At 37.4% G+C, this 16,797-nt stretch overlaps 1 protein-coding gene across 6 annotated transcripts in view; it reads right to left on the bottom strand.

Moving 5' to 3' along the window:
- Positions 1-16,797, bottom strand: part of DIAPH2 (diaphanous related formin 2) — a 914,723-nt gene that overhangs the window by 476,545 nt on the left and 421,381 nt on the right. For all 6 annotated transcript variants that reach the window (XM_063703105.1, XM_063703103.1, XM_063703104.1 and 3 more), the window contains one exon: positions 9,596-9,835. In XM_063703105.1, coding sequence (XP_063559175.1) covers positions 9,596-9,835 — 240 coding nt within the window. The remainder of the gene's footprint in view (positions 1-9,595; positions 9,836-16,797) is intronic.

Here is a 16,797-nt window from a genome sequence, read left to right as displayed (position 1 = left end):
CAAACTATTGTTCTCTAGAGAATTTAACAAACTGAAAATTTTGGAGAATAATCAAGTTTTCACACAACTTATAGTATTGTAAATGTGATGATTTTGTCTAAACAGATGTAATCAAATTCTGAGAAAACAAACAAGTGTTACACTTAAAGTACTAGCTAATTTGCAGCAATGAATGTAAATTAATGAATATTTCAACTTAGAGAAAAAGATCTTTAAATAAGCTCATGGGACCTCTATATTTTAAGAGGCAAGGAGGAGAACAAAGGTGTGAGTTAGTTTCTTTTACTCAGAGCTCAAGTTTTCAAAAAGATATTTTGAGACACATAAGCTTTTAGTACTATAGCAATTTTTTAAAGTACATCTATAAACTTTGTTAATTCCTATGCCTGACATGATCATATATTTTTCCCTCTGCTGTAATTAGCTTACCACAAAGTTCGTGTTTTGTCTCATTTCAATTTCTTAATGTAGGCTACAGAGAACAAGAAAGATATAATGCATCTCCACATTAATATAAATCTAGAAGATGTATGACCATTTGGAAAAATTGAGGCTATCATTTTAGAAGATGGCACCTCATAAGACAGAGACACATATTACCTTCATCAAGTTTTCTTTCTACTTTAGTAGTCAATCTGTATGTGCACCACTATACTATATAGACAGACAAGGAGACCAGGTAGCTGACATCTTAGAAGTGGGATAAAGCACTGACTTGCTAATTGAAGGACAATCTTCAAAGCACACAGTAGCGTATTCATAGGATTACAAAATCAAGGAGCCATGATAGTCTGTTTCCAACTCTTAGAGGGCTGCATTTTAAAGAAGATAAACTCAAAAGAAGTGGCCTGTGTTTGGTTCAGATTTTAAATGGCAATGAAGGGCATTAGAGGTGAGGACTTTGGGATGGGATTTCTGAGCTGGTATCCAAGTATCTTGATTTAGTGGAGAAATCAGATGACTGAAGCAATCTTCTACTATTACCATTTGCCTACGTGCACAAGTCCATATGCACAGATCAATGGCATGTGCATTAGAATACACAATGAATAACATACAGCAATTAAAAGACCTTATGGAGAATTCTTTCCTTTAAAAAATTTAGTGTTCTATACATTTAAATACTTCTAGATTTACTAACTTAAGTAGTATTAATGGTTGCCTTTTAAAAATTACATATTTTGGTGTATTGATTTACATGAAAAAGTGTAGGAAACAAAAACCCGTGACACAACTATAAAAACTGAATCCAGAATGTCACCACTGACATAGTATCACAACAGTGTAACATTCATCTTTAAGTTCAAGAAACTATTCAGTGGTTCTCAATGATGAGAGCCCAGTAAACACAGTACAATGAAACACAATGGACTTAAATAAAGGTCAACCATCACATAGGCTGAACAAAGGAAACTATTTAAAATTAAGAATGATATCCTGTTCTTGTGTCATTCTATGGTGCTTAGTTATTTCAGAGGTCTAAACTATAGCGAATATTCTTGCTTCAACGTAATATAATGAGGCACAGACAGACCCTTAAATTGAAATGTTTGTATCCACTGGTAATGAATTATGAACAAATGGTACAGCATGTCACTATATTATATGATGACATTTTTAAATGCAAATACCATGAATATGTTCCTTTGCATTTGGTGTAGCATAGAATCTTGTATCACTGATTAGCAACCAGTGACTAGGAGAGATCACCAAATGAAAACTCTTTCCCGCAAATAGCTCCACAGAAAGGAAAGTTTAAAGGACCCCAAAGAAGAAAAATAAAAGTTTGGAAATAGGGCTTAACATTTCATCCCCCTGCATAAATGATCGAGAGTCTAATCTTCCCTTTCACATAATTTTTTTCAAGACAAATTATAACCCACAAAGTCATTTTCTTCTCAGCAAATTATCAACCACATCTCCCTCAAATTCAATTAATGCTAAATATTGTCTGATAGGAAAAAGTATATTTCAGTGAAGCAAAAGAGTCAATGAAAATTCTAAAAATAGCATGATCCACTGAAATCATTTGTTTGAGTCCCAGGAAAAGCTGGATCCTAACTCTGCCTTCATCACTAAGTGATCTTCGGTAAAGCCATCTCTCTGGAGAGCAGATCCTCATTTGTAAAATATTGAAAACAGCAGTCAACCTTGCCTACACAAAACTAAAATACTCTGACAGTCTATACAACACCAAGGGATAGCTCCACAATTATTCAAATTATTAGATGCTATTTTATTACAAATATATAGGCTCTGCTGCTTGGATACATTAAAATCTATTACAAGATGAGAAACTTCCTATTGATAGGCCTACAGTTACACCAAGCTGAATTAAAATAAAAAAGATAGATTCTAAGTTCCATGCCAGAGAGCCAAGAAAATTCACATGAGGTTTTCCCCATTTTCAGAATACTGTAAGTGCCAGAGTTGGTTCTATAATGCTTCCTTGAAATGAGCCAAGTATAACCAAACATTATTACAATGCAATAAGAGGCAGGGTGCTACACAATTTTGTAAACAGAAAACCTGTATGTAAGCCCCAACTTGGACCTTTACTAGTTTTTGAATCTTGGACAAATTATATAACCTCACTGGGCTTTAGTTTTCTAATTTGCAAAATGGGGTCAATAATACTTAACCTCCCTGAATCACAAGGAAAACACTTTATAAACTATAAAAACACAGGCAAACAAATGCATGGACTGTTGACCAGGATTTATTGATCGTTGCTAGGTTCCCTTTCAGTACATCCTATAGTGATTATTTTCTAAAATATCTTTGGTTTTAAATTAATAGTCTCATGTTAATTTATTTAATAACCCATATTTAATAATGAGTTGCTGATTTAGATTTACAGCAAACAACACATTTTTGTATCTTTACAAATAAAGCATAAAAAATCTTACAGTTACATATTCAACAGTTTTGCTGGCAAAAATATGCCCTTTATATCTGTGAGGAAGAAAATGTTCTCACTTAAAAAACAAGTTAACACATGCTGAGTATTAATAACAAATCCTCTATTTAATCAAATTGTCTGACTTTCAATCTGTAGTAATATATTGAGAGCTTCACATATAATAGACACTGGAGATATAATGCAGAATAAAATATACATCCGAATTTGACGAGTTCTGAGTCTTGTGAAGGACAAAGGGGAAGAAAACAGTAAATTAAATGCCAAGTAAAGACACGGTGAAAAGGTGGCCATATGGTAACCCAAGGAGAGAGACCTCACCAGAAACCAACCCTGCTGGCATCTTGATCTTAGGCTTTCAGTCCTATAACTGTGAAAAAATAAATTTCTCCTCTTTAAGCCACTCAGCCTATGGTTTCTGTTATGTCAGTCCAAGCTGAACAATACACTGACTAAAGTATTTTGCTTCTACAAGCATCAGTTTTCTCACTTGTGGACTGAAGAGGTTAGACTGGATGTATTCATATGCTGACATTCTGAGTTTATATGGACATAGTCCACATTATTTTAGCTGGAAATGATTAGACACTGCAAAACTTTGCGTGTACTTACATATGACTTTTTTCTAAGGTCTTTTGTAGATTCTTTTGTGTGTGTGGATTACAGATTTCCAAATTTTACTACCATAGACAGCAGTCACTTTTCTTTACAAAGCATATTTTCTGCGGTAATTTTCTATTTCACAATAAAGCTGAACCTATTTTACTTTCCTTCTAACAACTTCTATGGGGGAAATGGATGGAGATGGATGTTTCCTTTGTATAGTTGGTATGATACTTTGTCACTAATACCATGTAATGGCCTCTAGATGAGGCTTTACATGTTATAGATATTCTAGATCATGGGTGTCCAATCTTTTGGCTTCCCTGGGCCACATGAGAAGAAGGAGAATTGTCTTGGGCTATATATAGTATATACTATCACTAATGATAGCTGATGAGCTAAAAAAAAAAACAAAAAAAAACCCCACAAAAAACTCTCATAATGTTTTAAGAAAGTTTATGAATTTGTGGGAGGATCATGGCAGACGGGAAGCAGGACTAGATTGCAGCTCCAACTCGGATGGACAGAGAAGCATGCGGAGGCTTGCATTGTGAATTTTAGCTCCAAAACGACCGCAGGGATAAACCAGGAATCCCGAGAGGACCCACAGACCCTCTGAAGGAAGGGGACTGCTGCTGCAGGACCCAAATACTGTGAGTGCCCAAATTGCGAAGTGGGAAAGGGAGATCCTCCACCACCGAACACACACCCCTACTGGGGAAACCGAAGGTCTAGTTTGAGGGAGAAGTTTCCAACCTTACCTGGAGCTGAGTCAATTTAGAGAGCCAAGCAAAATACAGGGGTAGAGGAAGCAGCAGGAAAGGCCCTGGGAGTTTGCTGGGTCCCCAAGCAGGCTATTCCTGCCTGGCATCATAGGGATCCTTCCGGAGGGCAGCCAGAGGCACAAGGGGAAAAGCCACAAAGAGAAGAAAGTCTCCAGCTGATCTTTGTAACAACTTGAAGTGGTCAAGAAGCCTCCTGGCCAGAACTCAGTGGAGGGCGTGAATCCGCTGTGTAGACTCTACAGGCAGGGGAAGAACTAAAGCCCTTTTCTTTCACAGCTCGGAGGTGGGTAGCCTGGGGCAAGTTCTCAGCCCTGTTTGCCCACTGCCTGGAAACAGACTCGCTGCTGTTAGTGGGGGCATGGTGGGAGTGGGGCCAGCCCTTTGGATTGCGTGGGAGCTGGGTGAGGCCTGTGACTGCCGGCTTTCCCCCACTTTCCTGACAACCTGCATGACTCAGCAGAGGCAACCATAATCCACGGTAGGTACACAACTCCATTGAGCTGGGAATCTCACGCTCAGCAGCCACAACAAGACCCACCCAAGGAGAGTCTGAGGTCAGACACGCCTAGACCTGCCCCACCTGATGGCCCTTCCCTACCCATGCTGGTAGCTGAAGACAAAGGGGACATACTCTTGGGAGTTCTAGGGCCCTGCCCACCGCCGGTTCCTCTCCATACTACCACAGCTGATGCTCTATGGAAATCACCACCTCCCGGCAGGAGGCCAACCAGCACAAAAATAGAACATTAAACCACCAAAGCTAAGAACCCTTACAGAGTCCATTTCACCCCCCTGCCACCTCCACCAGAACAGGTGCTGGTATCTACAGCTGAGAGGCCCATAGATGGTTCACATCACAGGACTTTGTGCAGATAACCCCCAGCACCAGCCCGGAGCCAGGTAGACTTGTTGGGTGCCTAGACCCCAGAAGAGAGACAACAATTACTGCAGCTCGGCTCTCAGGAAGCCACATCCATAGGAAAAGGAGGAGAGTACTACATCAAGAGAATACCCCACGGGACAAAAGAATCTGAACAACAGCCTTCAGCCCTAGATTTTCCCTCTGACAGAGCCTACCCAAATGAGAAGGAACCAGAAAACCAACTCTGGTAATAGGACAAAACAAGGTTCCTTAACACCCCCCCAAAAATCACACTAGCTCACCAGCAAGAGATCCAAACCAAGAAAAAAAATCCCTGATTTACCTGAAAAAGAAAATTCAGGATGTTGGTTACTACGCTAATCAGGGAGGCACCAGAGAAAGGTGAAGCCCAATGCAAGGAAATCCAAAAAAAGATACAAGAAGTGAAGGGAGAAATATTCAAGAAATATTCAATCTCAAATTGAGATTTAGAGAAGGTAAGTGACTTAGGAAAATTTGGCTAGTAATTGGCAAAGTGTAAGTTAAAACGTAGGTTCCAAGCCCACAATGTTCTCCCCTTTTGTAAAGTTATAGATTCTTAATCCTACCTATCCTTCAAGATTCTTCTTTTTCAATTTACCAGCACTGCCCAATCACCAAAGATTCCTTCCTCCCCTGAACTACTGCTAATCTCAGTGGCCGTTTATTTTTGCCCTCATTGACAGTGTACCTTGTGACATTACATAATATTGTGTATGTATATTTCCTGGCTACTCAACTGTACCACAAGCTTCTTGAGGTTTCTGTGTATCTTCTCTATTGTTGGTAGGCCTCTGATGAATAGATCATCTGTTTTATTTTGTATTTGTTTAGAGCTGCCTGATATCCCTTTACCTGCTCCTAACCTTTGGTAGCCCTATCTTTGGTAACAGCACCCTTTAGGGCATAATCAATCTTCCATGGCAGGTAGTTTTGGTAGCACTGTCAATCAGGGTTTTTTGCTCTCCCTTGAACAAGGGGTGTTATAATCCACACCGGGCTCATTAGGCTCTCTTCATAATTTGACTTTGAATCAAACATAGGGAAAGGAGAAGGAAAATGGTTGGAGCTGATATATCCCAAAGGCAACATCCTAAAAAGACTTTTCATTCATTCCTGCTACCTGAATTCTCAAAGCTGTCACAGCTGCTGTTCTTTTAAAGGGCAAGTTCTTTAGTCTTTCCTCAGTTTCTGGCTTAGTTACTTCATATCCTTCCAGCAAGTTTCACTTTTTGCTTGAATCAGGCAGAGTCACGTTCTGATACTTACAAACAAAGATCCTTATTTGATAAACCCACAAAGCTTAGTATATAGGGAATGCTAAGTATTTTAAAATGTTTTGTCCTTATGCAGATTATATATGCTATTTCGTACTGAAAAGAAAAAACAACAAACAAATGGCCTTGAAGTGTAGCATTTCTATTGGTTAGAATTTTAATAACCAACAGGCTAAGCTAACATTGGGAGCTCATCTTCATTGAAATGATTTTTATTACAGTTCAGCACACTGGTTTGGTGACTCACAAAGTGATAATTCACTGCTGCAAATTAACAAAGCATTTTGTGGTGAGGGTAGTAATTACAATAATGATACCCTTTAGTGTTGACATTTTGGTTAACCCATCTGTTTTCCTTTTCTTCCCAAATACCATAACAGCCAACTGTGACCATCTGAAATTTTTATATTACCTTACTACAAGATACATCTGATAAGTTTAACCACATGCCTCCTTTTTACCTAGGTGAATATTTTAACATACTCTATAGCTTCTTGTTAAAAGCACTGGATTAGTTTTAAAATCACTGAGAAAAGAAATTATCATTAGAAAAATTTAGGAGAGTAAATGGTATCATTTTAAAACCATAATCAGTGTTCTATGAGGGAAATTCCCCCTGCTATTTTCTTTAAGAAGGCAATCACTAAGAAAAATCAACGAAGTAATCTTTCATAATACAACTGAAATTAAACAGCAATTCTAGCTAATCATACATCAGTAGCTAGTTAATTCTATTTCAAACATAATACAGAACTAAGCTAACTATTTCTACGTGCTTCAGAAAATTTCTGTCATTTTAGACATTTACATTTACTCACAGTCCTTTGTATTCCAGGAACATCCTTTGAATCCTATACATTATGGGAATATCATGCATGTGTATGATATTTCTCTTTCTAAATGACAACTGTTTTCCTAGAAAATTTCCCAGAAGATAAAAATCTTACTGAAAAGTGGGGGGTGAGTTGGGGGACAGATTTTAAAACCTTCACTTCTTTCACTTTTGGAACACCTATTGCTACATGATAGTATTTCCCGCAAGATTATTTTTTATTTTATTTGAAGTTGGCAAAAATCTTTGTGCTGAATCCTTTGAGCATACCTCTAGTGATAGATGTCAGATCAGCGTTGTGTAGAAGAACTTTTATTTGACAGGTAGATGACAGAAAGAAGCCTCTCTCCAAAATATAAGATGTAACTGTAAAATCCTTCGGTGAGATTAACGTAATCTTTTGTTCCTATGTATAAATGACTTATTCATTCTTGCTTCAAAGAAATCAGTTCATGTAATTAATTTGAATAGTGTGAAATTAAGACACTTATAAGGTACATATTTCTTCAAATTAGAATGGTTTTAAATATTTTTATATGAATTAAATGCAAAATAGGTATCTAATACAAATTTCTGATGATATTTTAACTTATAATCTCTTTATAATTGTCAAGCAAGAACACTTTTAGATTCACTCAGTGTGCATATAGCATATACTCTAGGCAAGTAGCACCGTGGTAGAGATGACTCTATTAACATTGGGGATATGGTATGCAATACAATGCTAAAGTCCTAAATACTTTATTTCATCCTATAAATCTGGCATGATTTAGTACAGTTTATTACAAGCACTGCCTTATTCCCTCTGGCATTATGAAATGATTTTACATGTCCCCAAATATCACAAGAAGATGGGGGTAAAAATGTTTTCTTCACAAAATCCAGCATTTCCAGATAATCTTCCGTATTTTCCTTGTTCTCTTTCCTTACAGCCCTCAAAAATATATCAGGAGTAAACAGATATTCACAATTCTATTGTACATCCTATTATTATCTATAAGTGTTATTCTTTATGTCTATTTGGGTTAGAACTACCAAGATCAAATCATTTTTGATACATATCAAAGTGCTAGTCCATGTATATGTAATGAACATCAATTTAATGCATGTATAGAAAAGAAATTCATATCCATTGCTAGATTTGGGATTCTCATTATAATATACTTCAAGAACTAACCAAAGTTCTGCAATATTTTCAGATGTGAGAGAAAAAAAAGAGTGAAAGAATGGTGAGTTGTCAAAGACAGATTGCTTGTTTTCAGATTTATTTTCATCTCTGGCTTTCTTACAGGCCTTCACCTCAGAGTGTTTTCAGGCTTCTATAACAGACAGATCTTTTCTTTGAATAAGGTGGTTTGCTCTAGCCTAAAAATGGACATATACAAGCACTTTTGGGCTTCTCTGTTTCTTTGTTTGCTTTTCATAAGTCTCAAAAATATTATTAAATGATCCAATCAAAACAAGATGATTGTTATTCAATTTTCTTTTTTACCTCTTAGTTAATGCACTAGATACCAGTGTACAACACTACTTGACATTGAAGAGTATTATTATCTTAGAGTAGAATAAGCAAACTATATTCAAAAATAAATTTCTGGCTATTTATCTCATTAAATTTAGCTTGTCAGATACTTTTTAGAACGATATAAGTAATAATGTAAAGGAAATACAATACTGCATCTATTTTATTTTATATTTTATTTTTTGAGACAGAGTCTTGCTCTGTTGCCTAGGCTGGAGTACAGTGGCGTGATCTCGGCTCACTCCAACCCCCGCCTCCCGTGTTCAAGCGATTCTCCTGCCTCAGCCTCCAGAATAGCTGGGATTACAGGTACCCGTCACCGCGCCCCACTAATTTTTGTAATTTTAGTAGAGACGGGGTTTCACCATGCTGGCCAGGCTGTTCTCGAACTCCTGACCTCAGGTTATCCACCCGCCTCAGCCTCTCAAAGTGCTGGGATTACAGGTGTGAGCCACCGCACCTGGCCAATACTGCATCTACTTTATAAAAGTGGGATTTTTTTTGTCTATAAACTTCAGTAAAATGTAATCAGCAAATGTTAAGTACTGTATTCCAAAAGAATATTCAAGTCTTTTAGATTTTACTAAAATTTTAAAAAATTATTTGTTTGAATTGAGATATAATTCGCATCCCAGAAAATTCACCCTTTTTAAGCATACAATTTTGTGGTTTATGTACGATTGCTATTTGCAGTATCACCTTTCATAGACAAGAAGATTATTGTTGTAAATTAGCATTATAAAATGTCATCTTACCTTACAAAGGAAGTTGATCTTAAATCCCAAAGACTGGGCATTTCTTGAGCCTGAGTTCATGTAGTTTCCAACAAGAAGAACTAACTCTAAAAGTCTGTTAAAGCTTTCACTTTTCTTCAGTTCTTCACAGGCAAGAGTTACTGCTATGATGCTTGGTTTGATGTTGTTTACGTGTTCTTCAAATGTGAGCTTGAACAGGATACTACTGAGACGAGGCTGTAACATTTTCACAGAGCTCATCTGTAAGATAAGAAATACCCTATGAGAATATACATTTAATGCCTCTTATTTTATCTCTTTAGTGGGGATAATTTCATAGACAACACTGTAACATTTCTGCATAAAGTCAGTTTGCTCTGGGATTTTAAAAATCTTTTTTGTTTTAAACATTCCAAAGAAATATTTAATCAAAGTTTAAAAAGCAGTTGGCTATACAGGTTTTTAAAAAATAAATCATCCTTATGGCATTAATAAAATATTATAGAAGCTGAACAGTTGCTATATGTTAATTGCATAATCATTAGCCATCAATAGCATTCAAACTGCCAAAATCTGTCCCTGAGGTGAACTAGGAAAATTTATAAACATGAAATTGAGTTGAGTGAATAGTTGGGCCACAGATAAAAGATGTACATGATGACAGAAAATATAACTGGAACATTTCCTAAGAAATTACCTATTACTATGCTGTTTGAAATCAGAAGACTAGCTCTGATTGAGCATTTAACAATTTTTAAGCTTATGATTTCTATTCATAAAATATATTATTTATATATACTCTAAAGAATTTCTAAGGAATTTCACCTACTTGACAGATGCTGATGTTAAGTAATTAGATGATAGTAAAATCACATGAACTTACTTTCAAGTACACTATGCAAGAATTCTATATTGGTTTTCTTCAATACAGTTCAACTTTGGTTTTAATTACTTGTTTCATAGCACTGGTGCACATTAAATATTCCACTTGGTATAGTTACTATGATAATAATTGTTTTAGTTTTTAATTTCCTATAGCTCCAAGTTACTCAACTAGTTTTCCTTCACAAAATGAATTCTGGGAGGGAGGTGGGGGAGAGGTAGACACACATGAACGCACACAGACACATGCACACAGTGAAAATAAATTATTAACATTCCTAATTATATTTGGTTTTGTATATATAGCCTACTTCCTTAAATACAAATGCCAAGTACAGATTAGACACCAACATATCTGCAGATAACATGAAGAGAATCTGACGACATAAGCAAAAGTTTTTAAACCACAAAGTACCTTTCAAAAGCAGCAGATGAGCTGTTGGGCAGACCATATCTACTCTAATACAGAATCAAGACATAGTCCATTATTTTTCTTCTTCGAATTTGCCCATTAACCATGAACATCTGCCTCTCCAAATATGAACCTCTACCTTCTACTAATCCTCCTATATGCTTTCATGCTTTTCACAGGCAGATATACAAAAGTATGATGAAATATCTACCTGTTACTGTATTTTTGTAGGTCTCATCACTTATGACTCACTTTTTTTATCTGGTCAGGGTATTATTATACAAATTGTACTGCTATTTCTTCAGTACTCACATGGCAACTATAAAACACGCCACCTATTCACAAAAAGCTTACAATATAGTCTGAAACTCAACATAGAACCTTGAAAACTATTGCTGGTGAAAAAGCCAGCACATGATTTTAGGTAAGTAAAAAGAAATTAAGTTCTGGAGGTGTTCACTGGAAGAAGAAAAAACTTTAAACTCTTATGATTACAGTGTTTAATGAAGGCTTCACAGTAGAGGAAATACACATGAAAAATATATGTATAGGTGTGTGCATGCATGTGTAAATTTAAGCACACATAGAACTGACACTAAAAGGAAAAAGTGGCCAGGCGTGGTGGCTGAGGCCTGTAAACCTAGCACTTTGGGAGGCAGAGGCAGGAGGATCACTTGAGGTCAGGAGTTTGAGACCAGCCTGGCCAACGTGGCAAAACCCTGTCTCTACTAAAAATACAAAAATTAGCATGGTGGTGGTGGCACAGTGCCTGTAATCCCAGCTACCCAGGAGGCTGAGGCAGGAGAATCGCTTGAGCCTGGTAGGCGGAGGTTGCAGTGAGCCGAGATTGTGCCACTGCACTCCAGCCTGGGCGACAGAGTGAGACCCTGTCTCAAAAAAAAAAAAAGAAAAAGAAAAAAAAAGAAAGAAAGAAAGGGAAAGAAGGAAGGAAGGAAGGAAGGAGGGAGTAAAGAGAGAGAATGGTGTGAGAAAAGTAAAGAGAGAGAGAATGGTGTGAGAAAAGGTTTATAGGCTAGGTATATATGACATATATACCTAGGGGTAGAATTGGAAACAATGTATCTAAAGAGTCCAGGTAAAGGCCACAGAAGTGGAAGCTAATCGCAATCAAAGTCTATGTCTCCGTGAATTTGCAGGTCTATTTGTGTATGTTTGTGTGGGAATCACTCTGAGTTTCTCTATATATTTTTCTGCCTTCATTTCTGCCTCTACCTCTGTCTCCAAATCCCTCCCCACTTTATTTTTCCTTTCCTTTTACTGGTAACTGGCCATCACTAGCACTGAAGCAGGTTTTCTATCATTTTACGTTTAGGGAGTAGTTTTTTTGTCTCCCTGATGACTAAAAAAGCTATAGAGCTACTTTGAGCAGCTACTAGTGACCATGCACTTGCTCTCCTGGCCATACTTTGCAGAGCTTATAGGGGCCCTGTTCACCAGGGTGCCCTTGGTCCCAGATGGACAAGGAACAAAACCCTTAGGCATATGTGGGCTTTTAGTCTTCTTTGGTCCCAATATCATGTGCCTTCAATCATATTCTTATCCTTTCCATGTTTTGTATTAGCCTACAATGTTTGGCCTACAAACTCAGAGAACATGGATTTGATATTTTTATAAAAATATCAGCTCCAATTGAAATTACATAACCAAAGTATGCTTTGATAATGACGGTAACAATGCTAACAGCAATTAACACTTATTAAGTACTTTGTGCCAGACATTTTTCAACATTTGCTTTATATATTAACTGATTTGATTCTCAAAACAATCCTAGGAAAAGGTTATCATTATTTTCATTCCAAAGATGAGAAAAGTGAAACAAATAGTAAGTAACTTGCAAAAAATCAAATTTTATGTTGGAAACCTGAAGATTTGAATGCAGGCCTTTGGGCTACAGACCCCAGACTCTCAACCGCTACCCCACACTGCCTCTTGAGTCTTATTAGGAGCAGTAAGTATGACTGGTTGAAGGAGAGATTAATGGCAGGGAGACCATCAGGAAGTTAGCAAAATGGTGTAAGAAACAGGTAATGAGGTAGCATGTTGACAGTAGGAAGATAAAGAAAACAATGGATATAAAAGATAGAATTAAGGAAGAATAAATGGGACTTAGTAACCGACCAATTATAGCAGGAGAAAGTCAAAGATGGCTCCAAAGTTTGAAGTCTGCCGTGAGGCAGAACAATGTTGGCAATAATGAAGGTAGAAGGAAGTACTAATTTGGTACAGTTTGTCACCTGGTTGTTTGCTTGTTTCAGAGAATGAGAGTAGATGGATTTGCTTTCCCTGATCTGCTGCTACTTAAATTCCAGTAAGCCAATCAGGGACTAAGGCAGCAAGGGCAGGTAGGTGTAGCTTAGCAGCAACTAAGTCAAACGAGACTGAATTTAGAAACTGTCATGTGAGCTGACTGTGTGAAAACAGTCTGCCTAATTTTCTGGTCTTAGTTTCCCCATCGTAAAGTGGGAGAAATTCCTGTAAAGCGGTCTTGTTTTGATGAAAAGAAGGGAGTCAAAATAAATGATCCATACGTTTACTTTCTTCTTTTTTAGGCTCTGCCTCTACAGCTGTGGGAAGGTAGAGTAAAAAGCACCAGTTCCATAAAGGAAAAGTATTGCTTGGCTGCTACGAAAAATTTGTATTAGCATTTAAGTAAATTCAGCTGACCATCTTCTCAGACATCAAATAGGGCATCTTTTTTTTTTTTCTGAGACGGAGTCTTGTTCTGTCGCCCAGGCTACAGTGCAGTGGCACAATCCCGGCTCACTGCAACCTCTGCCTCCTGGCTTCACGCCATTTTCCTGCCTCAGCCTCCCGAGTAGCTGGGACTACAGGCAGCCGCCACCATGCCCGGCTAATTTTTTATATTTTTAGTAGAGACAGGGTTTCACCGTGTTAGCCAATATGGTCTCGATCTCCTGACCTTGTGATCCACCCGCCTCAGCCTCCCAAAGTGCTGGGATTACAGGCGTGAGCCACCGCATCCGGCAAATAGGGCATCTTACTTCTAACAATGATGCTCTTATTTTCCCACTCAAGACCCCAAATCTTGAAGTGATATTCAAGTCACAGTAAACACAATGTTATTTATAATAATACCAATCCTTACCAATATTTTAACCTGCAGAATTTCTGAGAGTCGTCCCTTATTTTCCATGCTCACCATATAGAAACTCATAATTTTATGTACTTCAAGCTTGGATTACTAACATAGACTAAATGTTCTCCTTGATCCCTCTCAAATCCTCTAAAAAATAGTAAAATGATACCTCCATGATAGGGAAATAATAAAATTGCTTTATTGACATGTTGAGTTTTTGTTATTATTATGATATCTGCTAGGATTTGAAACTATAGTTCTAGGGGTTAGAAGTATTGGAGTTGGCAGATTTGGGAGTTATCTGCCAAGGTAAGGGAGGTAAGGTCATTGATACAGAGACTGCATAGAGAAAAAAAAGGAGAAAGGAGTCAAAAGCTGCATCTTGTGGAGCACCTAGCACAGAGTCTTGAGTATATCAATATGTGCTGATTGATTTTTAAAGCACTCCTTAGCTGACTATTTTCCAGATCTTTTCCCAAGTAGGACAATTGTCTATTCAACAAAATTAATAGCTGACAGTAATATTTTACTTCCACAAAATAATGTCTTCAGTTATAATGTCAAACCAGAAATGTTAGGGAATTAACTTTGTTGAACCAGTATTACTAGATATTAATCTACCATGAGTCAGCCTGCTTTTCAGAAGAAGTTGTATACTGTAAGGGGTTCAAAGTTGCCCTTTGATCTGGCAAAAATTCTTCATTGATTCATCTCCTACAACAAGGTTTGATACATGGCAGATGATAAAGATGAAAAGTGATTTTGAAAATAAACCATCGTAAAATGAATGAATGGCTTCATTCATATAAATAGGAAACATAATATTCAGTAAAATGCTGGGTCAAGAAGAGGACATATAGTTTCAAGAGGTATAACAGCAGGCTGATGTGGGGAAAGAGGAAGTACATGTAAGGTCATTCATTAGCTTCCAGGTAGGTCACCCCAACAATACCGCCAAGGCCCAATCTTAGCCCAAATTCAGAGCCCCATACAGCTTTTTCTTAAAGAATAGGATTTAGGAGAATTTTTTTCTCTAAACCCAGGAAAGAGGGGGAAACAATTATCTGCATTCTCCAGACCCATACTGTAAGCTGCAGTAGGAGAAACAGCGACACTGTAGTTACACAGACATAGGTTTGAGCCACACTTCTGTCACTTTACTTTTTAGAGACATGATCTCACTCTGTTGCCCAAGCTGGAGTGCTGTGGGGTGATCACAGCTCATTGCAACCTTGACTTCCCGGGGCTCAGGCGATCTTCCCACCTCAGCCTCCCGAGTAGCCAGGACTACAGGCACATGTCACCATGCCTGGCTAAGTTTTGTATTTTTTTTGCAGAGATGGGGTTGTGCCATGTTGCCCAGGCTGGTCTTGAACTCCTGGGGCTCAAGCGATCTGCCCACCTGGGCCTTCCAAAGTGCTGGGATTTCAGATGTAAGTGACCTCACTGGGCCTCACTTTCTAGTTGTATGACCTACTGCAAATTACCTGGAGTTTCTAAGTTACTTCCTCATCATGAAAATGTATTCATTAAATCATCTATACACGATGCATTAGAACTTAAATGTGATACTATGTGTATCACTCCTGTCATAGTAACTGACATGATGTAAACACCCTAAAACAATAGCTATTGTTATTACATTCTTTATTCATCTTCAGAAATTGTCAGTATGAAGAAACCGGGGTCCTTATCTTTTCCCCCAAACCCAACGTAAAGTTTCTCTCATTCAAAATTAAGAAATATATTTCCAGGGCTCAGTGAAGAACAGCTCTCATTATCCACTGTAAATATCATGCTTTATTTAGCTATTTTTAATTCATAATATACATCTACTATTAGACATGTTATTATTAAAATTGTATTATTACAAAATCAAGAGATGATGTAGGAGGCAAGCTATACATGTGCATCTCTTAACAAAAGCCACAAACCAGTACATATTGATCATAACCACAGAATTTTTGCAACCATAAGTGTGAATTTTTACGATCAGACCAGTGTACACTGATAGAAACAGTTGCAACTCCATCAGAGGATTCGGATATGGAAGGAAATGTCCTAGATAACTAAGCTTAGAAATAGTAGGAAGCACTGAGCAACATCCCCAGCCACAGATACAATTATTAAAAGGCTCATGTCTCATAAAGGCACTTGAGTGCACCTAAGTGATATAAGTAAATAAAATAAAAACTCTGCTGAAATGTGTGTTTGTATTTAGTTGTGGTCCCTTGCAGCATTTTAGTTGACTGGCATCCTTTGTTTTATAATTCATTCCTTGAAGTGCTGTGGGATGCTGACCAGGGTATTGTATTATGTAGGGGATTTATTTGTGTTACGATGTACTTGTCTATCAAATCACATCAAGTGGCTCTCATTTCTTTAGCTGATCTTCACTATATTAAAAAAAATAAAAGAAGTGCATTGACAGCTTTAGTGAGAGCAACTACAAGTGGGTTATTTCCCCAAAGAGTTAGACACAGTTTTGTTTATATAATTTGAATTTTACACACTTCAGTACCTACGCTAATCATGAATATTGGTCTACTACCCAACTAACCTATGAATCCACCGAGAAAGGAAAAGAGCACAAATGTAAAAATCATATGTGACGGAAAAGGAGATGGCCACATGGCACTCCTATGGTCAGGTGTGGCCTTTAGGGTTATTTCTATCATCTTTCCTTTTCACTTCTAAGACATATTCCATTAAGGCCTAACATATGGGAGAAAAACTGATCCCCCAGTCTCTTCAAAATATAATGTTAAGAATTCATTAGAATTAACAGATAAATTTGTAACAAATATATAT

This window comes from Gorilla gorilla, chromosome X (genome assembly GCF_029281585.2).
Source record: "Gorilla gorilla gorilla isolate KB3781 chromosome X, NHGRI_mGorGor1-v2.1_pri, whole genome shotgun sequence".
Lineage (NCBI taxonomy): Eukaryota > Metazoa > Chordata > Mammalia > Primates > Hominidae > Gorilla > Gorilla gorilla.
This window is presented reverse-complemented; position numbering and strand designations above follow the sequence as displayed.